The 27,374-nt window shown below is 47.7% G+C and overlaps 1 protein-coding gene across 3 annotated transcripts; it reads right to left on the bottom strand.

The window, feature by feature from the left end:
• Nucleotides 1-1,025: 1,025 nt before the first annotated feature.
• On the bottom strand, nucleotides 1,026-26,647 carry ATL3 (atlastin GTPase 3). Of its 3 annotated transcripts, none has more exons than XM_081891532.1 (13): nucleotides 26,548-26,647; nucleotides 17,480-17,697; nucleotides 16,507-16,650; nucleotides 15,452-15,556; nucleotides 14,326-14,376; nucleotides 13,565-13,621; nucleotides 11,699-11,791; nucleotides 11,236-11,374; nucleotides 9,171-9,298; nucleotides 7,848-7,904; nucleotides 6,548-6,619; nucleotides 5,408-5,839; nucleotides 1,026-4,171 (listed from the first exon to the last, which is right to left on the bottom strand). In XM_081891532.1, the coding sequence occupies exons 1-13, from the start codon at nucleotides 26,630-26,632 to the stop codon at nucleotides 4,061-4,063; spliced, it is 1,692 nt and encodes a 563-aa protein (XP_081747658.1). In that variant the 5' UTR covers nucleotides 26,633-26,647; the 3' UTR covers nucleotides 1,026-4,060. The 3 variants fall into 3 exon arrangements, with proteins under 3 accessions (XP_081747658.1, XP_081747657.1, XP_081747656.1); XM_081891531.1 differs by lacking the exon at nucleotides 26,548-26,647 and adding an exon at nucleotides 25,042-25,168; XM_081891530.1 differs by lacking the exon at nucleotides 26,548-26,647 and adding an exon at nucleotides 19,656-19,969.
• Nucleotides 26,648-27,374: the final 727 nt, after the last annotated feature.

Below are 27,374 nucleotides of genomic sequence, written 5' to 3'. Positions count from 1 at the left end.
TAAATGATAGTTGCAGCATCCCCACCAATGCACCCGAGGCTCTGCACCCAGTGCAACCAAACCGGTCACTCTCCCCTAAATCCAGCTCTTGATGAAGCAATGCCTTGTTGCTTCATTGTGCAAGGGCAATGATGTTCTCACCCGGGGCACTATTTGCCTTTCTTCTGCGTGACACTTGGATCTTGGCAGCTGCCTTGGCTTCATATGCTTGAACTATGTTATTGAGCTGCAACTCTCATCAGCCCTAGCAAGCAAATAATAATAAAGGCCCCACTTTTGTGGAAGATGCTGCTGTTTTGCCTCCGTAAGTTGTGGCACAGAGAGAACTGAACAGGAATTAAAATGCAAAATGATGTGTTACTCCTGGAGCCCAGTGCAGAGTACCTGATTTGCATGCAGAAGGTCCCAGGTTCAGTTCCTAAGAGGATGAGACCACAAGTGATAGAAGAGGCCATTCTCTGCTGAAGTCAATCCTGGGGAGGCTGGGCAAACGGCCTCACCTGACACAACGCAGCTGCCAGCGTATTTATATGTATATTTAAAGAGGGCCTATGGAAGGAAACACACTGCAAACTGGGTGTAGAAAAAAAGAGCAAACCCAGATTTGGGAATTCTTGATGTTGCAGAGTTGCTGTAGTTTAGCAAGTGGGAATCTGGTTCGAACCATGGATGATCAGTGGGAGGGCATATTGGAGGTAGATTGCATGCTACTGGAGATAGAAATCATGGGCATGTTTCCTGGGTGACTATGCAGACTGACCAGAGAATGTGCATATTGCCCAGAGAATGTTCAAAATGCACTCAAGATGTGCACATTCCCCAGGGTTTGGTGGAGATTATGCACAATTCCCTCCCCACGGACAGATTATGTATACTGTCCATGAGGCCTGGTGAATGTGCATAATGGCCGGTTGTTGTGCACATCATCCATTGAACTCACATTAATAAGTGTGTGTGTGTGTGTGTGTGTGTGTGTGTGTGTACACATGGGGAGGGAGGAACAAACACACATCAAAACAACACAGTTTCAGTATCTTGGTCTTTATTTTTGCAGTTGCAAAGTGGAATGCAATTCTTTTTTGCGCTTTATAAATATGATTTGGCATCTACATTCCCTCCCCCACACCGTTGGTCCCCGGCTGAAAGTTCTAATACAATGACTAACAAGCTCACAGAGGGAGTTCTTAAGACGAGGAGGCAAGGAAGTGCTCTCAACAAGAGAAAGGAATGATCACGCAACCTGGCTGTATGAGCACATAACATGGGCAGTTATCAACAGAATGATTTCTTGGGGCAGGGGAGTAGCAGGACCCTGATTTGAACTTAACACCCCCCTCCCTTCTGTGTAGAACCTGTGTGTTCCAAAGGGAGCCAAAAAGAGCTTCTTCCTTTCCTAAGCAATCGGAGCTGCAAGCCAATTTCAACTGGTACGCGGCAACACAGAGAGGGGCATCCCCTTGCTATACGATACATCCAAAACAGAGGGGGATAGAGTGTGCGAGGAGGGAGATTTAAATGCAGGCTGACACTACTCATTGCCTGCTTGCAGAAAGCGGATAACAGGAGTTGCACCTGGCGTAACCCTTCAAAAAAACACAGGTGCAAACAGGTTGCCCACACCCCATTTCTTCAAAAGGTTACAAGCAATGAGGCCAAGAACGACTCATGCATCCCTTCCCCGCAACCAGGTTATCGTGCAAATGTGCCCCTATACGCAAGTGAAAAAGAGTTAAGTTACCCGTCAGCGAGCAATAGAACAAGTGGAATGTTACAGCCACCTGGAGCTCCAGCTAAAGTCGCCCAGATGACTTCACTGCCACCACAGCCTTGGAAAAATGTTTCAGCTCCCGCCCCGTGTGTGCGCACATACACACGCTGTAAACCGTTAACACGAAACATGTGCCGTTGGGAAAGGGGCACCGCGAAAAGCTGTCCCACAGGTGTGGGGGAACCCTTGTTGCTGAACTAAATCTCCCATCAGCCCCTGCAAGCACGGTCAATAGCCAGGGATGATGGGAGCGCCAAAGTTCCCTCACACCTGGTTTACCAAAAACACAAGCAAGCCATGGAATGGAAAGGTCAGTGGGACCACGCAAGGGAGGCCACCCCAACAAGAAGAGCAGAAATGAATATTAAGCCGTGTGGTGCCAGTTTCCCCCTCCGCAATGCAGTGGGCCTAGAAGCTGTCAGTGTCTTGTGCTTTTTGATCAGGATATTATTCCAGCTGCAAAGGGGAAAGGGGACAGCAAAGCAGCAAAAGGGAGCTCCCACCCCTGGCCTTATAAAGCTATTAAAACCTGTGAGGAAAGGAGGAAACCAGGAATGTGAGAAGAGGTGGGAGTAACTAGGAGCCTTGAGCAGAAAAATTAAAAAAAAATTGGTGTGGCACAGGAATAAGGAGAGACATTGGAACCGAAACAAGAACCAGACCCTCTGACCTGACATTTCTGGCATCCAAGCAGACTTGGAACTTTCTAACCGCCACACGGTGGGGCAGGCGTTGTTTGTGGGGAGAGAAAGCTAGTGGGGTTAAGGGCTTTCTTTGGAGCACTGTGCAGAATGGGAGTCTGCTTCCTCTTCCCCCCACCCACCCTCAAATAAGACTTTAAGGGCTGCGAGCCCACTTGGCCAATCCTCCTTTCCCTAGTCCAGGCGATGGATCTCCTAGGCCTGCTCCCAGCCTTCTTGGAATAAATTTCACCTGACTCACAGGTCAATATCCAGAGCAGACTTGCACAATCTGTGTCCAACCAAGCCTGACCCAGCCCACAGACTGGAGATTGCATCTTGACACACACACACACTTTTTTTCTCGAAGTGCCAAACAGGCAACCTGTCCCCCGACCCCATAAGAGGCTGTCATACATGGCTGTTTGGCTTGATGGGTCACAGGTTGCTGATCTAGGCACATTCCCAGATCGCTGCCGAGAGCAAGTGCAGCCAACAGGGTACAGATATCACAGAAGTACAACCAGCATCAGCCCAAGGCAGCAAGAAAAATGGACAGGGATTATGGGAGTTGTAGTCCATCAACATCTGGCAGGCACCATTGGTGTCTATCCCCAGCTTCTACGGTACACAGAGAGTTGCAGCCTACTACTCCTACTCAAGAGTAGACCTACTGAAGTAAATGTTAGTCATGTCTTGCGGGTCTATCCTGCGTAGGACTAGCATTGCATGAAACCCTCTGAACAGAGGATTCAGCATTGCCACGGGTATTCGGCTGTGCACACAGCTGATTTGTTCCCACAGAGACGCCTGCCTGGAACCTGGCATAGGGGCACACTCGGTCCCCCAGCCCTCACAATGCATCACGGCTGCGTGAGAGCGAAAGCAGGATCGGAACTGGGGGCAAAAGGACAGAGACCACAGTCTCAGCGCCTGCAGGATGCTAAATAAATCAGTTCTTCCCTGAAAAAAAGCCTACGGATACTGTTTTCTAAGGCAACAGCAGGACTAAGTGAGGGGTCCCTTCGCTGCCACAGGCACAAGGGTGCTTGTTCAGCGTCACAAAGGCACAAGTTGCTTCGGACTGGCCCTGGCACAGGCCACAAAATCCGCATCTTCCACTTTGGGGCAAAGGATGCCCAAAGGAGAAGCCCCGCCAGCAAGATGGCTGCAATGAGCTGAAGCACTGGAGGTTTCGCTGCCGGTAGTGGCGCAGCTGGTTCTTCTGGGGAGGGAGATAACCGCTGCCTCCCATCCCCAAGAAGAATATGCAGAAAGAGATAAGAAGGGGGTGGTGGAAGGAACAAGATCAGCACCTGACGTTTGGGGGGTGTCCCCCCCCCAAAGCTCCCAGGCAAGGCACGAACTGGTACAGAACGTTAAAGCTGATTTTTCTTTTAAAGTGCACAAAAATTAAAAGGGAGGGGAGCAAGGGAAGCAGTTCCTTTTTTAAAAAAGAAAGAAATATTAAATGTGAAGGGAGCAAATAATATCCGGAACCAGAGGCTGAGTTGCTCTCTAGAAGCCCTGCAAGCGATTCCCGGGTTTGCAGGCTACAGCGAGACGGTCGCTTTGGCCACGAGTTTGTAGCTTTCTCTTTCCTGCTAAGACCTCACTTGCTTTTCTTATCCTCGGGTCTCGGCCTAGACGACAGAGGCCTGGAGGACGACGACGAGCTGCTTGTTTCCGCAACCTGAGTGGAACTGTTTGTACGGTTGGTGGCCTGGGGAGAGGGGAGAATGGTTAGGTCATACGATCACGGGGTCCAACCCCCTTCAATGCAGGAATAACATTCAAAACATTGAATCGTCAAAAGACTTAACAGGTGGCATTCAGTCACACAAATGCCTTCTGAGGAACTGAGATTCCTGCTCCTCCCTCCCCCATTTTTTTTCTTTTCATATTTATTTGAGGCCAGGTGCTGCAAAAAACAGAATTGAGAGCAAGATCCCACTTTTGAACAGGTCTCCTCTTCCCCACCTCCCATCAGACGGCAAAGAAATGAACTATTCAACTTTTAGAAGACACCTGAAGGCAGCCCCATATGGGGAAGTTTTTAATATTTGATGCTTTATGGTGTTTTAAATATTTTGTTGAGAGCTGCCCAGAGTGGCTGCGGCAACCCAGTCTGATGGGCGGCATATAAATAATATTATTCTGTTAGTAACATAAGAACAGTCCTGCTGCATCAGGCCACTGCCCTATCCAGTCCACCATCCTGTTCGCACAGCGGCCATCCAGATACCTCTGGGAAGTTCACAAGCAGGAGACAGATCTAACATTCCTCTCCCCGCCTATGTTTTCCAGCAACTGGGATCCAGAACAGTGGCGTAATGTGGGTTGTTGGCGCCCAGAAAGCGAAAGGTGGCCGCCCAAGCCCAAACCCTCATCGCCGACTGAGCTGCAGCGGTCTGAGCCGGCTATGAGTGAGGCAAAGCGAGGGGAGGGAGAAAGAGACTTGAAGCCACCTTGTGAGGAGGAGAGACCTGAGGGCTGTGGCATCCTGTTCGCAAAGGAGGAGGCAGCTGCCAGAGCCTCTTGCCTCGGTAGGTAGCAGTGGCAGCACCCTTCCCCCTTCCTCGCCCTCAGCCAGCCTAGGGTTGGGGCACGCAAGGGCCTCCCTTTACCAGCCGAAAGGAGGAGGTGCCGCTGCCCCCTCCCCAAAGGCCCGGCCTCAGTGAATGAGGGAGCCTGTCATGGGGGTGCCTGGTTGACCCCCTCACACCCTTTCCAAAATCTGCGCCCGGGACCACGAGCCCCCAGCCCTCCCCAGGCTACCCCTCTGATCCAGAGACATATTGCCTCTGCCATCGCACCGTTTCATTATGGTGGGTGTTTCTGTTGGTCCCTGCATGCCATGCGATACAGAATACTACATATGGAAGCCCAGGTCCATGTGGGGCTATTTCCTAGGGCTTCCACAGTTAATCCACCTGGTGCTTTGTAGGCCACCACTCACCCTTTCCAGCAGGAACTCGGCCGTAGTGTCGATGATGACGCCCAGCTCACGGTACTGGCCTGAATAGCGGATGTAGCCCCAGGCCAGGAGGCAGAGGAGGAGGATCCCTACGAGAAAGGTGCAGAGCTGGGCAACAAAGCCGAGGCCGATGTAGTTTGAGAAGTTGGAGCCCATGTAGAGGGAGATGATGAGGCTGAAGATGGCGGCAGGTGTCCGGAACGTGTTGAAGATGTTCTTGCTCTGGTTGTGCTTGCAGAGGTCCTCATAGATGCTATTCATCTCCCTCACCAGCTCCTCCTCATAGCGCTGGCTGAACTCCTTGCCCCCCATCTTTTTGATGGTCTGGAAGTGCTTCAAGGCCATGGCGCTCTGCACGCGGTGCTTCTCCTCCAGGAGATCCGGCGCGACGTATGGCTTGTCGCCGCCACACAGCTGGGGGGCAGGACAGGGGATACAGGTGTTAACACTGCCAACCTTCCAAAGCAGGCTAAGAATAATGCTGGCTAGTGCTCACACTGGGTGGAAGGCAAGGAGCCTGACAGTAGGTGGCGCCAGAGCCAACGGCAGCCAGCACCAACTCACTCTAGCATCTCGCCATCCTATTTGCTGCTGAATTCTGCAAGGGCATCGCTGAACTAAGAAGGAGAAAACTTAACAAGAACTGCCACATCCTGGCATTGGCTGAGGGTGGACTAAAATAGATGGGGCAGTGCCCTATTCACCCTAATAGACCAACCTCCACTGGCTATAAGCATCCTTTTTAACTCAGTCCTAGGAAGCTGCCCTATTCACCCTAATAGACCAACCTCCACTGGCTATAAGCATCCTTTTTAACTCAGTCCTAGGAAGCTGCCCCATCAGAGGTCAGACTATAGCTTGGAACTGGTGAGATAAGGAAGTTCCATTTGTAGAGAGAGTGTCATTGTGCCCTAGCTTGGGAAGGAAATATCAGACGTGAATGCCACTACCTTATACCTTGATGGGCTGTCTTGGTTGTATTTCTGTTCTTTGGGCCTGTGGTCTCAACTGTTTCAGTTCAGAGAAGTGTTTAAAGAGGAACTTCTTTAACTGTTCTGTGTCATCACTTTAAAATGTGAATTTCTTGCCGTTTTATTGCCCCAACCCCAACTCCGTTCTCACCTTCTCCATATTGGTGTAATACATGTCCTTGGCCGAAGCAACAGCAGCCAGGTTGTTGGCTTCGGCAGTAGCCTGAGAGCAAAGATCATAAAATGAGCACAGGGATGCAATCAGTTCCACCGTCTGTGCCCCCCTCCACCCCAACAAGGCATATTTCCCACGTCTGCAATCTTATGCCCTCCCCGCAAACTGGGGTACATGCTCAGCAAACATGCCTTTGCAATCCTAAGGACCAGAAACTCCATTGCTTAAAAGAAAAAAAGGAAGGGTGAAGAAAAACTGAGTTGTTTGCAGGTGAGCTCTACGTCCCAGACTGCAAACTATCCACTTGACCAAGTGCCCTGGCACCAGCGTCAGCCAGTGTTAGAAATTCAGATCTATAAGCTGGGTGTCAAATGGCTCCTTAAACCAAGTTGCAGTTGCCAAAACAGAATGTTTAGTTACCATTTGAGGGCCAAACAGTTTTAAAGTCGTATTTTTCAATACAACTTTTGGGTTCCTGAAATTCATTCTGGTGGTGCAGAAAAAAATACCATGGGGAGAATTCTACAGGATGTGTTGTCAGTGTGTGACAACAAGCAAGATCCAAGGATCCCCAGACATGCGCCTCCTAGTGCCTGGGCATCTTTAATTTGGTCACAAGTGACTGATAGCCGGGTGCAAAACGCGTCTGACAAATTTCAAACACTGGCGTCAGCAAGTGCTGTGGGACAGTCAATCTAGCACCCATGACAAACAGAGGGCGCTTAAGACCACAGGGGGCATGCGGCGCAGAGGGAGGCAGTGGAGAGCAGCTGAGCTCCACGCAAAACCTTTGAGCAAGTTTCTCCCCTTGGCATGCTTCGTGTAGCTGCCTTCTACCCAGCTTGCTTCTCTGGATCTATCCAGCCCTGAAATAACACGGGAAACTGCCTTCTGCTGAGTGAGACTCACTGGATCCATTTAGATTGCTAATGCCTAGCAGTGGCTCTCCAGGGTTTCAAAGAGGAGGTGTTATTCCCAGCTCTACCCGGAGACGCTGGGAATCGAACCTGGGACCTTCTGCATGCTGAGCATGTGCTCTCCCAGTGAGCCACGGCCTTCCTCTTAAGAAGAAAGCAGTGTGCCCTTCTTCCCACAGATGCAATGGTCCACCTAGCCCAGCAGTGTCTCCACTGACTAGGCAGCAGCTCTCCAGGGTTTCAGGCAGTCTCTCTCCCAGCCCTACCTCGGGGGTGCCACTGGGTGGGACCTTCTGCCAAGTGATGGCAACTCCCCAAATAGGAACATAGTGTATCTTGCTACCCCAGGCAAAGCTCACCAGCAACATGGACTTGGGATGAGGCAGGTCTTCTCCCTGGTAGATCTTGATATAAGCCTGGAGGGAGGAAAGGTCAACAGTGTTCAGCTACAGTCCTTTGCCAGCAGTAACAAGAATACCAACACCAATTAGTTAACAAACAAACAGAGATCCAAAAGAATAGACTGAATCTTGAAGCTGGAATTACAAGAGGCTACTAAGGAGTCACGAGAGGATGTTGGAATACCCAGTGCCAGGGAAACCGCTATCAAACTGAGAAGGAGTGGTGTTTAATCTGTCTGAGTCATTTAAACAGAGGGTATTTCCAAATGGAGCAGTTAATAGTGAATTCTAGCTTTGTGGCTGGGACTATATTTCTCTCCTCCTTCAAATGGCCAGATCCTCTGTTTGGATGGTTAAGAACAGGTAGACAGTCTTCTGACCAAAGGCACTGAGAAAAAGAAACCTATCAGACTTAGCGGATACATTTGCGATACAACCTCTGAAAAGTTATTATAGCTGGGACTGGCAAACTTGTTTTGTTCTTCCACTGGAATGTCTAGTAACAATTCAATACAGTAATTTAAGAATAAAACAAGAGAGTCTTAGGTGGTAAAAGTAGTAGCTGCCAGAAACAAGTGACACCAACAACAAAATGTTGCATTGTGGAGTGATCCTGCTCAGCGATCTAGCCAGTCGTGCCCTCTCCCAGGATACTCCATTCCATTTCCCCTCTGGCTTTCTATTTCTTTCCATCAACAGGCAGTCAACATTCTATGCCCCAGGAGCACGCTCAGTCCTCACATCCAACTGCAGAGGCAGAACATAGCCATCGTGGCTAGTAGCCATCGCTAGCCCTTTGTCTTCATGAATTTGTCTCATCCTCTTTTAAAGTCGTCCAAGTTGGTGGCCATCACTGCCTCCTGTGGCAGGGAGTTCCACAGTTTAACTACGCACTGTGTGAAGAAGTCCTTTCATTTACCTGTCCTGAATTACCATTAATATTCAGCTTCACTGGATGCTCACGAGTTCTAGCGTTTAAATGTGCCGTGCATGATTTTACAAACTTCGGTCATGTTACCTCTCACCTGCCTTTGCTCTAAACTAAAAAGTCCCAAACGCAGGAACCTTTCCTCATAAGGGAGTTGTTTCATTCTGGCTGCCCTTTTCTGAACTTTTTCCAACTCCTCTTTGAGGTGAGGCGACCAGAACCGTATACAGAATTCCAAATGGGGCCACACCACAGACTTGGCTGGAGCTGATGGGGTCCCATGACATCCCAAGGCACAAGAGATCCCCACCCCCTGCCTTAAAGGAGGGGAAAGAAAAAGAAACGAAGCATACCCTGAAGTACTCCAGCAAGCCCCGGCAGGTCACTTTGGAACCGTTGATCTCCTTCTCCAAGAGCTGGCTGGGATCCAGCACAAACGGAATGAGCTTCTGCAGCTGTTCTTTAAACTCATCTGCAATGTCTGCGAGAAAAGAGATAGACAGGGGGTAGGAGAAAATTGAAGGAAACTGCTCTCATTGGCGGATAGCCGGAATTCTGCGATTCCACATAAAAACACACCAAATACAGCACTAGGTACATAAAAGGCAGCTGAGCACATCAGCTTTCTTTTTTTAAAAAAAGAAGATTGACAATTCTACTCCTCATGATGGCAAAGCTATTCTTTTTCTCTCGACCTCCCAATAATTTCTATTGGTTTTCATGTAAATATTACTGTACAGTGGTACCTCGGGTTAAGTACTTAATTCGTTCCGGAGGTCCGTTCTTAACCTGAAACTGTTCTTAACCTGAAGCGCCACTTTAGCTAATGGGGCCTCCTGCTGCTGCCGCACCGCCAGAGCACGATTTCTGTTCTCATCCTGAAGCAAAGATCTTAACCCGAGGTACTACTTCTGGGTTAGCGGAGTCTGTAACCTGAAGCGTATGTAACCCGAGGTACCACTGTATTTTAATATTTGGTTGGAAGCCACCCAGAGTGGCTGGGGAAGCCCAGCCAGATAGGCGGGGTATAAATAAATTATTAATTATTATTATTATTATTATTATTATTATTATTATTATTATTATTATTATTATTATACCAGAACTATGTATAACTAAAGTAACTTGTCCAGTGGCACACATATACAGTACACAATCATATAGAGCACACAGTACAGCACACAGTACCACAATCAATATGTTTATTTATGCATCATCAGTTCAAGTATCCTCTCCACAGAGATTCTGTCGGCAAAGCTATTCTTGAAAATTTGTGTTCAAAGCCAGGGAAGCAGCTGAATTGGAAAGCAATACAGTTCCTTGACCTTCCCAATCACAATTATTTCAGATAAATATACTGGGTTTTTTAAAACAAAACAAAAGTACATGACACAAAAAGATCAACATGATAAAAACCTAAAATGACAACTAATTGCAGGAAAAATTGAGCTATTTAAAAATGAAAACAGAATAATCAAATGAGAATCTTCCAAAAACCCAGTTAAACAAAATCAAGCACATTTCTCTCAGGAGGTTGTCTAAATGCAGACCAGGAGACTTTTTCTCCCAGGTACCCCCTGTGGCTTATCTCAGATAAGTGGAAGGACCTGAACCTTGAAAGCAGGACCTCTGAGACATTTATATAGGCAAAATCAATTCTGGAGATATTCCGGTCCTAAACGCTTTAGGGCTTTTAAAGGTCAAAGCAAGTGTCTTGAACTGAGCCCCAAAGCAAACTAGTGGAAGTCAAAACAATTATGCAAAGTAAGGAAGTGTGCAAAATCAGTTATGCAAATTTGAGAGAGGACGTCAATTGGCATACAGGCCACAGAATTTCAATAGCCTTTTTGGAAAGTTACATATACAGTGATACATACATCAGGTTAAGTACTTAATTCGTTCCAGAGGTCCGTACTTAACCTGAAACTGTTCTTAACCTGAAGCACCACTTTAGCTAATGGGGCCTCCTGCTGCTGCCACACCGCCGGAGCACGATTTCTGTTCTCATCCTGAAGCAAAGTTCTTAACCCGAGGTACTATTTCTGGGTTAGTGGAGTCTATAACCTGAAGCGTATGTAACCTGAGATACCACTGTACATATAAAATATTCCCCTCCACAAAAGCACATACAAGCACTCCCTTGGGTACCTCTGAAACATTGCATCGCACCAAACCATGGTTAAGGAAGCTTAGCCATTGGTTTGTGGGACAACATAAGGGCTAGTCCCACCAAACCATGGTTTGGTGGTATGTGAACAGATCCTTCAGATCCCTCGGACTCGTGCACAACAATGCCCGCCCACCAGATCACAGTTTTGCCTTTTCACCTGCTGATTCCACGCCCTGCAAACCGGGAACAAAGCAGAGTTTCTAATCCTGGCTTGCTGAGTTTGCCATTGGACAACATGGGGCCCATACCTTTCAGACGCCCATCAAAATTCGGACTGGTGGCCACTTTGAGACCTGGATGGGGCAGGAGGAAACAGTTGACGTTGGTGAAGCAGGAGTGGATGTGTTTCCGGACATGCTGGATCTCCTCGTGCTGGTGAGATTTCACCTGGTGGTGGGAAGGACCATAAGTCATCTCACACTTTACTTTTTTTTAAACGCTGAGAGAATAGACACACAAAAATTTCAAGTTAAGAACAATGTTTCCAATTTCCAAATTGGAGGAAATATAAATGAACAAAATTAAAGAGAAGGATGCTTGCATGCTGCAACGTGGTAGTATCCTTGAGTTTGTCAACTTTCATTTAAAATAAAAACCCAGCGAAGGTTCTAGTCCTGTAGTTACTTTTCCTAATAATTCCATGCCATGACGACCATCTCTCCGCCAGGTCTCCACCAAGGGATTCAATTGCTTTTGGGTTTGTTTGTTTACCTGCAAACGCTTGTCCAAAAAACGCATGCCACCTTCCAGGCCGTAGTGGTACTCATATGGGAAGCTCCAGTCACGGACCAGGAACATCAGGGTCTGCATGGGGTGAGAGAGGTGGGAGGACTGAGAAAGGCCCTCAAAAACAGATCTTCTGAGAAGGTTTGGCTCAGTTCTAGCAGACAGGGAGGCAGGTGTGGCTGGGAGAGCCCCTTGAGAACTTAACCCAGTAAACCAGGGGTGGGGACACTGCCCATCTATAGTCCAGCATCCTGCTTCATGCAAAGAACAGCCAGATGCCCCAATGAGATGCTCATGAAGAGGACATGAGAGAAACAGACCTCCCTCCATGGGAGCGAGCTCTGCTTCCCTGAATGAAATGGGAAGCCCCCCCCCGACTGAGGGGGGGGGTTATTTTGGGGGAGGATGTACAGTACAGTGGTACCTCAGGTTAAGAACTTAATTTATTCCAGAGGTCCATTCTTAACCTGAAACTGTTCTTAACCTGAGGTGCCACTTTAGCTAATGGGGCCTCCCGCTGCCGTCATGCGATTTCTGTTCTCATCCTGAAGCAAAGTTCTTAACCCGAGGTACTATTTCTGGGTTAACGGAGTCTGTAACCCGAAGTACCACTGTATTCTGCAACATATCATTGATGCAGTAATAGTGCTTCCATGATGGGTTTTATACTGGGCCATCCACGCATTGTTCCATTTTAATAGATGTTCGGCAAGGCTTCTCCAGTGTTACCGCTGTCCGGAGGGCGGCACTCTTTGCACCTAACCACCCCGACACCATCAGAAGCAAAAAACCATCACGAATGTGCCATAGAAAGGATGCCTGAAGAGGTCATGTGACATTATCTTTATTGAGCATTCCTTCTGATTTGTTTAAGGGGGTTGGCAGTTAAACAACAAGGAGCATTCATCCTGGTTTGGCTGTCTACGTGCCTTGCAGTGCAATGAAGGTGGGTGAAAAAAAACAACCACCAACCACCCTGGGACATTTGCGGTATGAAAAGTTACAGGGAAGTAATAGGACAGGCACCAATGGGAAATGAAGCAATACGTCCACCTAGAATTTTTTGCAAACACAAAGGATTGAAAGCAGGACCGCATCTAACTGCCCCCATCATGAACACAACCGATCGTGAATGCACCATAAAAAGGATGTTTGGAGGGGACCGGAAATATGTCAGGCGAGTGAGAATAACTCAACTCTAAATACAGTGGTACCTCGGGTTAAGTACTTAATTCGCTCCGGAGGTCCGTTCTTAACCTGAAACCGTTCTTAACCTGAAGCACCACTTTAGCTAATGGGGCCTTCTGCTGCCGCTGCGCCGCCGGAGCACGATTTCTGTTCTCATCCTGAAGCAAAGTTCTTAACCCGAGGTACTATTTCTGGGTTAGCAGAGTCTGTAACCTGAAGCGTATGTAACCTGAGGTACCACTGTATATACAAACAGAAAATCTAATTTCACCGCTCAGTTCAGTTCTACAAAACCGATCCACCTCTCATTGCACTCCACTGTTCCTTGCAAGCAACTCAGAGCACTGTCCTTTCCCCAACCCACGCCCTGGGGAAAAAAATCCTCAGGACATCCTGTGAGGAAGGTTAGGCTGAAGGACTGTGAGTGCTCCAAGGTCACCCAATAAGCTTTGTCATTGAGCAGGGATTTGAAAAAACCACCCCTCTGCCCATTTCTCCCCACTGAACCTTGAAATCTGCATCAAGCCTCCGTACAGTGGAGTAACAAATCTGCAAACTGCAAATCTGGGGTGTGCATGGACTGTGGGAAGTGAGGGCCCACCGGCCAAGACTGTATGTGTGTCTCCCACCTCCTGGCCCAGCCCCATCTGTTCAGATGCATACCTGGAATGGTTTGAGGAAGCTCTCGTCCATGGCCAGGCGTCCATACTCTGTAAAGAGCTACAAAAGGAAATCAAAAACATGCTGAATTTTGTTTAGAGAGCTAAAGCAGCAGTTCTCGAAAAAAATTTTACCCAGGCCATGCTCTCAGAAAAAGAAATTGCTTGCACCACACCAAATTTTCTACTGATAAGAATTGCATTGGAAAACAAAAGGAAACTACACCAATATCACTCGATGCTCTTGCTCATTTTGAAAATTTATCCATATTCTGCAAATAAGTAAAAATTATTTTGATACAGGACTATCCTATACTGGGACTATACCATACTACACTACACTACAGTGAAATGTTTAAGTGTTCTTTGATGGTCCTTGAACCTTCCTGCCACGCTTGCCATTCTCTCCTGCCACACTCCCTTTGAGAACCCCTGATAAGGGAATGGCAGCAACAGGTGTGCCCCTGACTCCAGGTCTCTCACAGCTTGAGCTCAGAAGGTATCAAGAACACAGAAAGAGCTCTGCTGGATCAGACCAGCATCCTGTTCTCACAGTGGCCGACCAGATTATCATCACAATAACCTGCAAGCAGAACTAGAGCTTGTTCTACTTGGAAACCACTTAGAAGCCTATCCTGGCATCAAGCAGTAAGTATAAGTAGGAATTATAGCAACCACCACCACCACAACAGCAACTGTATCCCCTTTTGTGTTCTGCACAGCACCATGAGCATTGCAAGGGGAAATGGTTTTCTTATCACCTACCTGTAGCTGCTGCAGATCATCTTCCTGGATGTTCTGAGACAAGTTGTAGATCTAAAAAGGGGGAAAGGGACAGCTGCAATGGTGAAAAAAATCCAGAAGGGCAGCCGCCTTAGCCTGTTGCAACAAAGACTCTTATGGCTCATTAAAGATTGTCTTAACTGATTTAATCTGGTAAAAGGTCCCAGCCTCAATCCCTGGCATCTCCAAGTGCGGCTGGAAGAGACCCCTGGCTGAAACTCAGGACAGCCGCTTCCCAGTCAGTGGAGGCAACACTCAGCCAATGGCCTCACTCAGCATAAGGCAGCTCCCTACATTCCTAGATGCTTTCACTTAGACTAGCCCAGGGCTTCCCAAACTTGGGTCTCCAGCCATTTTTGAACTACAACTCCTATCATCCCTGACCGCTAGTCCTGGTACCTAGGGATGATGGGTGTTGTAGTCTAAAAACAGCTGAAGACCCAAGTTTGGGAAACCTTGGACCAGGCTTTCTTCAGGGCCCAGGGATGAATAGGGAAACAACAGGACAAAATTCCACCAAATTTTTAGATCTTGTTCTGTTTTGCCAGCTTTCACTTTCTGGGATGGGATTTAAATACACATAATTAAATATAAGCCTCTCAGGTCTCCAACACGCTCCCAAGCTCAGACTCCTAATTGGATGGGTGAATATACAGTGGTACCTCTTGTTACAAACTTAATTCGTTCCAAAGGTCCGTTCTTAACCTGAAACTGTTCTTAACTAGAGGCGTACTTTCACTAATAGGGCCTCTCGCTGGCACACGATTTCAGTTCTCATCCTGGGGCAAAAACTCTTCCAGGTTAGCGGAGTTTGTAACCTGAAGCGTTTGTAACCTGAGGTGTTTGTAACTCGATGTACCACTGTATATATTTACTTACACACACACGCTTACACACACACACACACACACACACACACACACACTTCCAAGGCCAGGAGAGGCCTAGCGACACAGACTGCCTTCCCAGAAACAACCCAGCTTTGGCTTTTCTGTCTTGATTGTAGCCGCCTTCCCCTCCAATCGATGAGGAGTCCCATCACACACCCATGGCGAAAGCCCTTGCCACACCTTATTCAAACGACGACCAAAAAACAGGCGACACTCACCTGAACAGAACTCGTCATGGTGCTGAGAGCAAAGATGGTGGCGCAGTCCTTGACTGTTGACTGGCTGTCAAAAGCTCCCTGGGTGTCCATCAGCACGACCGCCACCTGGAAGCACAGGTGAGAGCATCAGGCTCAAGAGATGCTCCAGTGCTCCCTGCACCCCACCCCACCCCGTTTTCCACTCTCCCCACCCCCTGGCATTCTGTGGTCTCTGAACATACTCCGTCCTTGCTGGATTATTATTTTTTTAAGGGTGGGGGTGGGTGGGGAAGCAATGTGGCCTGGGGAAGAGTCCAGAGGACCTGACAGCAGGGACCGGAGGGTGTCATGAAATAGGCACAGAGGCTGCAGGGGTACCAGATGGGGAGCTGGGTCTGGGCTCAGAGCTGGCTGTGGAAGTTAGGGAGAGCATGGGGTCTGAAGTGATGGGGCAAGAGCTCCCAGAGACACTTCCCAGACCATTAGGGCCTTTAAGGCACTGCTCAGGCTGCACAGAAAAAGCATTTTTGTTCCTGAAATTCTGATTGTGGAGCTAAAATATAACTGCCGGAATTCTACAGGATGGGGTATTATTGTGTGAAAACAGTCTGGCTAATTTCTAAAACTGCTATAAGGAAAGAGCCTGGACCCTCGCAGACACCTTCTCCTGAGCCAGAAAGAAAGCCAGACGTTTCCCACTGCAAACCAGAAGTCCTGCAGTGTCAGAAGCGCACCAGGAGAGAGGAGATTGCGTGAAGGAGGAGCACCCATCTTCAGACCACAGGGTTGGCCCTTTAAGGTTCTGACGTTCTCCCAAGGGGGTGGAGCTTGGAGGAGGCGGTCTGCAGGAGGGCCTTTGCTGGAGAAAGTTGCTCACTTGGAGCTGTCCATGGTGCAGAAACCTTCAACCAACTGTGCCTCTTTCACCATGGGTTCTGGCAACAGACCAGAACACAGCAGAGAACCACATTTGACCCTCAGTCCTGAGGTTTCCTACTGTGGCCATGGAGGGGTGAAGAAATGTTTTCGCTTTCCATTTTAATCAAATTCCAACTCCTTCTCAACTGCCCCTGTACCTTCTTTCCACTTGGTTTCTCCACAATGAAAACTTCGCTCCAGATTTGGATGCCTGTGGTGTCCGGGTCAGATCCACCTCGCCAGGAAAAGCCCGTCAGGGGTTCATCCTTGTCACCCAGCCAATTGGTGCTGCCCCCTTCTTTCTGCGGAGCAACAGGGAAACAGCACAAATAAGAAAACTGTGTAGTATTACAAGAATGAGCCATCAGGCTCCCACGTGTCCCCTGTAAGAGAATAATAGCTCCTGCTTTCAGTTTTTGACAAAGGCTTCCAGTCATATTACAAATCTGCAGAACCGTGGTTGATTCTATCTCTATATAAAACAAACCAGAATCAAAACGTGGTCTGCCATCATGATGCAAAAAAGCCCAAACAAAACCTGATTGCATGGTTCCACCAAAAGTTTGGGGACTGAAGATGAACAGAATGTAGGCTCTTTGCAAATAGGACCCTTGTGTCCGTTTCGTTTTACTTGTGAAAATTCTCTAAGCTCCAGGTGCATTGTTTTAAATAATGCTTATTTTTTATTTATAAAAAAAATATTCTATACTATTTGCTTTTTAAAAAATCAAGGCAGTGTTCAACAATTGTACATAAAACCACACAATAAAAATCATATCAAAAGTCAAAATTCTTAATTGCCTGCATAAGCCAGAGGGATTAGGTAAGTTTCCAGCAGGCACTTAAAAGTTGGCACAGAAGGCACCTGCTGAATCTCTACTGGCAGAGTATTCCACAGGATTGAGCTGGTGACACTAAAGGCTTGATTCCTTGTTAAATGACCCTCATCAATCTGGAGAACAGTCAACAACACTCCTGTAAATGATCTCGAGGACTGAGATGGGCTGTAAGGGTTCATTCAGGTGTTCCCTGAGGTACACTGGCCCTAGGTCATTCTGGGCTTTGTAAATTAATAAAGGACCTTTAACAATAGCAACAGACAATGGGCCAGTGAACAGGGGGATGGCTCACCTGTGTGTACATATAACGCAGCAGAAAGTCCAAGAGGAAGGATTTGCCTTTGCGGAAGGCACCGGCCACGGACACCACCACCACATCGAGGTCCCGGATAGCATCAGCCAAGAGGACACGGCTCAGCGCCTTCTCGTCCAGCTCAAAGGAGTGTTGGTCTTTGTGCACCAGCACAATCTGCACTGGGCCAGGCTTCGTTCCCCCCATGGCATCCCCAGCTGCACAAAGGAGAGAAAGGGAGCTGGGTGTCAATACACAACAGCAACTACCAGGCTAGCAAGGCCTGTCCACCCCATACATTTAAAGCACGTTTATAGTACTTCCAACAGTCACTGCTTCCCCCAAAGAATCCTAGGAACTGTAGTTACTCCCTCATTGAACTACAATTCCCAGCACACCATAACAAACCACAGTTCCCAAGATTCCATGTGCGTTAATTGTACGGTATGGTATAGAGTAGACCAGGGGTCAGCAACCTTTTTCAGTCCACCATCCCTCAGACCATGTGGTCTGAACGAATTCCTATGCCGCACAAATAACCCAGAGGTGCATTTTAAATAAAAGGAGACATTCTACTCATGTAAAAATACACTGATTCCCAGGCGGTCTGCGGGCCGGATTGAGAAGGCGATTGGGCCGCATCCAGCCCACAGGCTTTAGGTTGCCTACCCCTGGTATAAACACACAACTCTTTGGATATGCTAAGATTAGCATGTCAGCAGTTTCTAGTGCATTTTTACCTTTGCATGTAAATAAGGTGAAATGATTTGAATGATTTTGAATTGTCATGTCTCAGGACATTAACAGGTATTTCAGCCATAACAGCTTCCAAGGAAAGCTTTGACTGGATATAGCATTTAAACCACACGACGTACACATTGATTCCCCCACCCACAATAATCTAGTTATTTGAGCTCAAGTAATTTTTGTCACGGGGGGGAAACATAATGAGAATCACGCAGGAGTAAAATTAACCAAGCATACTCTTTTCAGTTTTGTTAAGCTGAAGATCAGATCTAACATATTTGGCTAAGGTTGGATGGCCATCTGTACTGGGTGCTTCAGTTGAGATTTCTGCGTTCCGGGGGGTTGGACTAGATGACCCTTGGGTCCCTTCCAGCTCTACAATTCTATGATTCTATGGCCTCAATCAGTCTAGGGCAGGGGTGAAAAACCTGTGGCCCTCCAGATGTTGGTGGACTCCAATTGGCCCGGGCGATGTATCAATACATTGTCCAGGACCAGTTTGAGGGCCAGATCACAACGGCGTTTGGACTCAAAGGTATATTACAAGTGGGGCTTGTCAGCCGGCTGACATCTTAACTTTCTTCTCTGGCCAAGCAGGCGGACTGCCTCCTTTCTCCCTTCACTGGGTGCTGGCAGTGGAGGGCATGGTGGTAGCAGCTTCACTCTGGTGCCTCGCTGATGCTCTATCCTTTTCAAGATTGTGATGTATCACTTTATCGCGATGTTTAGCTGGTGATACATCATGAAAACCTGATATCGCCCAGCCCTAGACTCCAACTCCCATGAGCCCCAGCCAGCATGGCTAATGGTCAGGGATGCTGGGAGCTGTAGTCCATCAAGAAGTGGCAGGAGCCACATAAGTTTCTCACTCCTGGATCGATTGAGATTCAAACACACACACACAGAAGGGGGGAGAGAGAGAGAGAGAGAGAGAGGAAGGAAGGAAGGAAGGAAGGAAGGAAGGAAGGAAGGAAGGAAGGAAGGAAGGACCTCAGAGTTGTGAAGATAAAATGGGGAGAAGAACCATCTAGGCCACCGAGAGAGAGAAAACGAAAGAAAGGAAGGAAGGAAGGAAAGAAGGAAGGACCTCACAGAGTTGTTGTGAAGATAAAATGGGGAGAAGAACCATCTAGGCCACCTTGAGCTCCTCACAGGAATGGTGGGATTTAAATGTCAAAATAAATGTAATATATGCTGGATACATATATGGATACATACATATGCTGGATATACAGAGAGAGATACACCCATGTGTATATGTGTTTGTGTTTCTGCCTTGGTATTAAGTGGCACAGATGGAATGCTCTTGCCAGGACTACTGAAATTCTGGCACGCTAGAAACCCCACATACATACACACCAGATGCCCCACAGATCGACCTGTGCATTATTAGCGCAGCAAACAGGAGCCCCACTCGTTGGCTTCTCGCCATCCATGTGCACGGAGCCGAACCGATCCAGGAGAGGCACTTCCTGAGGCGAGGGTTCACACCTCCATGGCTCTCGCTGGCCGGGACCACTCACTGCCCCGCGAGGCCGGGTCAGAGGAGCCCACCTGTGCGGGCAGACTCTGCGAGATATTATGGGCCGCCTGGGGGTGGCATCCAGCAAACTGGGGCAGCTCCTCGAGGGCCGAGGCTTCTGTTGCAAGCCTGGCTTCTTCTTCTTCTTCTGGGCTTTCATGAGCTTTCAAACCAACGAGGGCAGCAGGAGGCTAAAAGGAAGAGGACAAAACCCATCCTCTCTGGCCCAAGGAGATCATAACAATCCGGTCTCCACGGCAACAGCAGCCAAAGGGCTCACTAGGCCGAGTTCCAAGGAGAAACCATTATTTCACTCAGGTTTCTATCCTTTCTAACCCTCCTTTCCCCCTCCTCAGGAGAGGGCCAAAAAGAGGGGTCTGGAGGGCCACATGGGCAACTCAGCCTGAGGTTCCCCACAATGAAACGCTTTTGCTACGCGAAAAGAACCCTTTTTCTTTCTCCCCTGAACTCAGCAGTTGGCAAGCTGTCAAGTTAGGACCACACCAGCCTCCTCTCTGATCTTCTTATCTGCCTGGTTGAAAAATAGGCCAATTAAATTAACATCACCTTTAAAACCTCTGTTTTCCTGCCCAAGTAATTCAATAGGCCACCTGCTCTTAGTACTGCAAGAGCACAGGCTAGGAGGAAATTAAACACAAGGGAACTTTTATTTTTTATTTATTTGCAAATAAAAAATAAAAAATATTTCTACCCAGCCAACATTAAGGAAAAAATATTACGGCAGCAAACAGCATTAAGGGAAATAAAATGGCATTCATAAAGCAAATAAAAAAGACATCACCAGTCAGTATTTTGGCGTAGAGAATCATGGAATTGTAGCGCTGGAAGGGGCCCCAAGGGGCTTCTATTCCCCCCCCAGGTATGCAGGAATTACAACTCAAGAATCCTTGACCGGTGGCCATCCAACCTCTCTTTAAAAACCTCCAATGAAGGAGAGTCCACTACCTTCCAAGAGACTTGGTTCCACTGTCAAACAGCTCTTGTTGTCAGAACGTTCTTGATAATGTTGAGTTAGAAACTCCTTTCTTGCAATTTGAATCTATTGGTTTGGGTCCTACACTCCAAAGCAGAAAACATGCTTGCTCCATCTTCCATGTGGCAGCTTTTCCGGTATCATATCACCTCTCGTTCTTCTCATGCAGCATGGAGCGGTACTGTAAGTTCCCTAGATCTGGATCCTATACCTTTGTGGATGCAGCCTAGAATTGCATTAGCTAGCTTTGCTGCTGCATCACACTGCTGACTCATGCTAAGCTTGTGGTCTACCCTAGATGCTTTTCACATGTACTGCTGGCAAGCCAGGTGTCCCCCATCCTATATTTGTGCATCTGATTATCCCTGCCTAAATGCAGAGCTTTACATTTGTCCCTTTTGAAATTCATTTGGTTAATTTTGGCCCAGTTCTCCAAACTGTTAAAGCCAACCTGATTCCATCTTCTGAGGTTAATTTGTTATAATGCTTATGTTAGTTTTAATGTTTGTTTTTGTAAAACACTTTTGGCATCTTTTGAAAAATCGATGAATATATGTAATAATAATAATAATAATAACAATAATACAACTATTGTTACACACACACACACACACACACACACGCTAATTAAGCTTATTTCCAGATCTAACCTGCCAACCCTGGATAATCAGAAGCAGTATAATGCAGAATTTGTTGTTAGGCCCTCCCTGTGGGCTGCTGCTGCTGCTGCCTAGAGCAGCTGTGTGCAAGGACTGGCACTGTTGCAGCTGCTAGCAGGTAAGAAATGTTGCTCAAGAACAGCAGAGATAAAGCTAATAATGTGTAGTAGTTACCAGAACATTAAGACAAGAACTGGGGGGGGGGGCAAATTCAAATCCGCACCCTTAGACTTTATTCATTGCAACATTTCAGGTTATGGGTCCAAACATATTGGCTGTGTCTGCTTGAGAATTTTCAGGGGAGCTAGGGAACAGGGGGAAGAATCCAGTTAAAATGTCTCCTGCAAAGATTGCTGCTGCTGCTGCTAAAATACCTTCGTCAGAGATGCCCTAAGCTACTTCTGGCAAGCCGCAAGTTCGGAAGAGGGTTTTCCACACTCCTCTGAAACGTAAAACTTCCGTGAAAGGAAAAAGGCAACACTGAACACACCCAGTGGTGGGGGGTGAATACAATTCACTCACATACCATGAGTTCTGCCAGCTAGCCGCTGCCCGCAGTGAGTCAGAAACCTCAACCGCTCCCTTGAAATCTCGCCTGTTTTGCATTTAGCAGATGTTGCCACTTGTCTGGAAGGGAAGCCTCTCCACCATCTCCTCTGCTCCATGAAGCAGAGGCCTATGCAAGTGCTACATCTACACAACCCATCGCATCATAGAATCATAGAGTTGGAAGAGACCACAAGAACTCAGCTCATAAGAAAAGCATTAAGGCAACAGCCATTTCACTCGCCTCCCCGCTCCCCAAGTCACAACTGGCATTTACAGATATGCTGCCTCTAAACAGGGAGGTTCCATTTAGCCATCACAGGCAGTAGCCCTCAATAAACCTCTCCTCCTCTATGGAAGGACCACAGCTCAGTGGTACAGCATCTCCCTTGCATGCAGAAAGTACCAAGTTCAAGCTCAGGTAGTTGTGGGAATGTCCTTGCCCTACCTGAAACCCTGGGGAGTTGTTGCCAGTTAGTGCAGACAATACTGAGCTACAGGGACAAATAGCCTGGCTCAGGATATGGCAGCTTCCCATGTTCCACGTCGTTGTGCAAACCCCTGTTTTGATATCATCGGAGCCCACAGAACCGCCAGATAGCTACGCCTCGTGGCAGCAAACGCCTTAATTCAATTACTGTCATTGATCGTTAAATGATATTGTGCCTTCCAGTGGCGTAACAGCACCCAAGGCAACTTGGAACTGGTGAAAGAGCTTCAGAAGCATTCAGGCTGGACCAAAACAAAGTCCTATGTGGCAAGCAGATGCTTCTCAGAAACCCACAAGCGAGAAAGCAACTCTCCCCAATCTTAGCAACCAGTATTCGATGGCATCGTGCCTCTGATCCTGGTAGAAGTACATCCATAATTGGTCTTATGCTTAAAACAACAGGAGGTAGCGATGGTCACCAGCTTGGAGGGCTTTAAAAGGGGATTAGTCAAATTCATGGAGGAGAGGAGGACCACATGGGTCATCTGTTCCAGCCCCTTTGAATGCAGGAATCTTTTTGCCCAACTTGTGGCTTGAACCCATGATTAAGAGTCTCATGCTCTTCCAACTGAGCTATCCCAGCAGTATTGATGGCTAATACCCACAAAGGCTATGTTCTATGCCTCTGAATGCCTGTTGCTGGGAACTGCAGGCAGGCAGAGAGTGGCTGCGCTCATGTCCTGCTTGTGAGCATCTCACAGGCATCTGGTCTGACCCAGCAGGCTCTTCTTATGCCCTTATAACACAAAAAAATATAGAAAGCCAATACAACCACATAATAAACATTGTGAGTGAGCATAACCAAATATTTTAAAAGGTGCATTGGAAGCTATCTTACGCCGAGTCAGACCACTGATCCATCTAGCTCAGGACTGTCTGCACAGACCAGCAGCAGCTCTCCTGGGTTTCAGACAGGGGTCTCTCCCAGCTCTACCTAGAGATGCCACTGGAGACTGATCCTAAGGAGTTCTGCGTGGAAAGTGTGTGTTCTACCACTGAGCTGCAGCCCTTCCACTGAGGCTCACTGAAATAAAAGTTTTAAACTGGAGCTGAAACGCCATCAGGGAAGGAGCTCAGCAAATGTCCAGTTCCAGCTTTCGGGGCATCGCTGTGGGGAAAGCCCTCTCCCACTTACCCACCAACCAAACTTCCGCCCATGGCAGTGGGTGGCAGAGAAGATCCCCCCCCCATGTGGGCCTGCATAAATGGAAAGGCTTGAGCAAGATAATGCAACCCTTCCAGTATCTGAAGCAGTTTAAGACTCGTGCTTTGTGCGTGAAGAAGGTGCCATTGCAGCAACCTTCTTCACGAGTCTGGTGAAAGGTAAAATTGCCACACCACCTAGATCGGTGATCTCGCCCAACCTGGCAGCAGCGTGAGCAGTGAACAATTGAGAAATATGCTGAAATACTGGTCGGGGAATTTGCCTGCCAAATACTGTCAAACCTGGAAGAGGGGCTTGTCCAAGCGCAACATCCCTGCATTGCATGCATGTTTGAGGCGGATGCTAAACACGGGTGATTTAATGAAGGAAGACAAGGAAATAGCATTGAAAATAAGATCCTCCTTTCCATACTCTATCTTGGTTGAGCTTCCACAGAAGAAATCCTGCTCACACATTTCTTAGAAGTGAGCCCGACTGAAAACAGTGGTGTGCCTAACTTCAGAAACACGTGTGGTTAAAAGGTCAAAATAAAGAATTGTGCAAGGCTCACTACCTTCATGTTGTGCACAGAGGGGCAAGAGAGGAAGAATTGTGTCTAGACACTGCATTCTTATGAAGGTACTTCTATACGTGTTATACCAACCCTACAGGGGCAACCCAAACTACCCCCTTCCAATGGGGTGTTTGCATTCTCCCCATATAAACCTCAATCCATGGAGCAGTGTGGCTCTCTAGATTTTGTTGTACTACAACTCCCATCATCCTTGACCGTTGACCATGCTGCCTGGGGCTGACACAAGTCCAACAACAACAGGAATCATAGAATTGTAGAGTTAGAAGGGACCGCGAGGCTCATCTAGCCCAACCCCCTGCAATGCAGGAATCGCCCAACATGGGACTCGAACCCACGTCCCTGAGATTAAGAGTAAAAGGTGAAAGATTTATATGATCTGAAGAGATACCAGAGTACCAAACAAGCTACCATGCCCCAGTCCCCCAACTCAGCTTCCAGAGGCATTCTGGCTCTACCACAGAGTTTGCATCTAGTACTACTACTCCCATTATCCATGAGTATTGATCACACTTGCTGGGACGGATGGAAGTTGTAGTCCGATACATCTTAAGAGCATCAGGTTGGGGGAAGGAAAGTAAGTTTCCACTTTCCCTGGGAAGGGAGCGGGGCTCCATGCATTTCCCCCACAAATGGTCTCCGTCACTATATGGGGCTCTTTGCAATCTGATCCAGAGGTACCTCAGCCCTATAGGGGACCCAGGCTCCCCCGCCCCATCTTTGGGGGGGGTTCATACAGTTTCTCCACAGAGGCCTTATCTTCCATGGGGAGGGGGATATATTCCTATCTCTCACCATAGAGGATATTAACCCCCCCCCCAAGAAAAGTTGGTGGATCCAAATCCGATTAAGAAAAGAGGGCCCTTACCGCCCGCCGCCAGCTTGACACCGTTCGCAGCTACCGCCGCCGAAGGAATGACACGGAGCCGCCTCCTTCCCGCCCCATCTCGGAGCAGGCAAGAGGCGGGGTCGCCAGGCATGAAGCGGGGAAAGGAGGAGGGCAAGGAGCCTTGGGGAAGGGTGCATGCTGGGAATTGGAGTCCGAGCAGCCGCCGTCTCTCGCCCACGGAACTGGGTAAGGGGAATCCAAGGGAACTACAACTCCCAAGAGACCAAGGGGTGGAGAATCAAGAAAGGACGGGCTCTCAAAGCTTTCTCCCCAAGGGAGGATCTTGGGAGAAGCAGACGGAAGAGGTCGGGCTTCTTTCAGAGTCGCCAGGGAGGAGCTTTGGAAGCGCGTGCTGGGGAAGGCATCCTGTTTTTGAGGATCGCAGCGACTCTTTATACAGTACCCTTAAATCTTTAATTAAAAACATTTTTTTTTAAAAAAGCAGGCCGCTTCTGCACAGATTTGCAGAAAAAGATGCTAATTTATATGCAACTTTATAATCACAAATATTTACTTTATAAATAATGATTTGTAAATAGAAATCATCAGGACATAGGCAGAACCTGCTGGATCAGGCCAATGGCTCATCTAGGACAGCATCCTGTTCTCATAGTGGCCAACCTGTGGGAAGCCTGCAAGCAGGATTCCAGCACAAGAGCACTGCATCAGCAACTTGTAGAGGCAGAACATAGCTGTCCTGGCTAGTGGGTATTGATAACCTTATCCTCCTGAATTTGTCTAAAGCTCTTGAAGCCATCTAGGTTCATGGCTGTCAGTGCCTCCTGCGGAAGTGAGTTTCATAGATTTAACTATGCATTGCTTGAATTTCTTTTATCTGTTCTGAATCTTCCAAATGTCAGCTTCATTGGATTTCCCAGAGTTCTATTGTTATGAGAGAGGGAGAAAAAACTTATTCCTGTCCACTTACTCCACTCCATGGGCATAGGCAGGGGGGCAGATGCCCCCCATCACGTAAATAAATAAAAAAACTTAATTAACTCACCAATCGCTTCACAGATAGCTTGGTTCTGTCCCCGCCCAAAACATAGATTCTCGCTACGCCCATGCTCCACTCGATGCATAATGTAATAAACTTCTATCTTGTAACCTCTTACTCACTTTTTCTCTAAACTAAAAAGTCTCAAATGTTGCAACCTTTCTTTGTCCACTCTATCCTTTTTGAGATGAGGTGACCAGAACTGTACAAAATATTCCACATGTGATGTACTATTTTTATTATTATTAACATGTATATCTCCACTTTCCTCCAAATAGCTTAAGGTTACAAACATGCTTCTTCCCTCTCCCCATTTTATCTCCACAACAACCTGTGAGGTAAGTTAAGCTAACAAACATTGCAACGGTCGGAGGATCTGGTAATCTGTGTGTGTGGTGTCCAGGAGATAAATTACGGTACATTAAATAACAGCAATAATAAAACAGGAGTTACAGGTCTGTCGTGTCATTATCACAGTACAGTCAAACCTCGGTTCTTGAACCGCTCCGTTGCCGAACATTTCGGCTTCTGAACGTCAAAAACCCAGACGTAAATGCTCCAGCTTTCGAACATTCCCCAGAAGACGATCCAACGCAGCTTCCGCTGTGCAAAAGCCTAGCTGTCGGCCGATCAGAAGCCGGAACTTGAACATTTCGGAACTCAAATTACCATACATTCAGAACAGATTACATTCGAGTTCCAAGGTTTGACTGTATATGAATGGAAAGAAGTGGTAAGCATTGAAATCAGCTAAACAGTACATAAAACAACATAGCTGTTGTTTATTAACTTTCAAGGCTGTTTCTGCTCACCCCTCTTATACTTCTGTATCTTTAAACCAGACTGGGGAGCTCTGTTTTGGCAGCAGTACACACCTGCTGGCCTCTGCCACTAACCCAGATCTCCCCCAACCTCACTGCTGCTGCCTCTGCACTCCCCCCCCCCCCCGAGCCAATGCCTGAGCCTTTCAACTCAGGGACTGCCATCTGTACAATAACATGCTTCTGGGAAGCCTGCAAACAGGACCTGAGTGCAACTGCACACTCTCCACTTGTGATTCCTGGCAACTGGTTTTCAGAGGCCTAGAGTAGAGGTAAAGGTAAAGGGGCCCCTGACCATTAGGTCCAGTCGTGGCCAACTCTGGGGTTGCGGCGCTCATCTTGCTTTATTGGCCGAGGGAGCCGGAGTACAGCTTCCGGGTCATGTGGCCAGCATGACTAAGCCGCTTCTGGCGAACCAGAGCAGCACACAGAAACGCCGTTTACCTTCCCGCCAGAGCGGTACCTATTTATCTACCAGCACTCTGACATGCTTT

The sequence above is a fragment of the Podarcis melisellensis genome (genome assembly GCF_964234715.1).
Source record: "Podarcis melisellensis genome assembly, chromosome: 16".
Lineage (NCBI taxonomy): Eukaryota > Metazoa > Chordata > Lepidosauria > Squamata > Lacertidae > Podarcis > Podarcis melisellensis.
This window is presented reverse-complemented; position numbering and strand designations above follow the sequence as displayed.

Bases quoted from the DNA above. Each gene is read 5' to 3' on its own strand.
- ATL3 (XM_081891530.1), bottom strand. From the start codon at position 19,908: ATGAAAGCCCAGAAGAAGAAGAAGAAGCCAGGCTTGCAACAGAAGCCT. The intron at 15,557-16,506 runs GTACAGGGGCAG...CTGTGCTTCCAG, and splicing joins AGAAACCAAGTGGAAAGAAG to GTGGCGGTCGTGCTGATGGA. The intron at 7,905-9,170 runs GTATGCTTCGTT...TCCTCCCTCCAG, and splicing joins GCTTGCTGGAGTACTTCAGG to GCTTATATCAAGATCTACCA.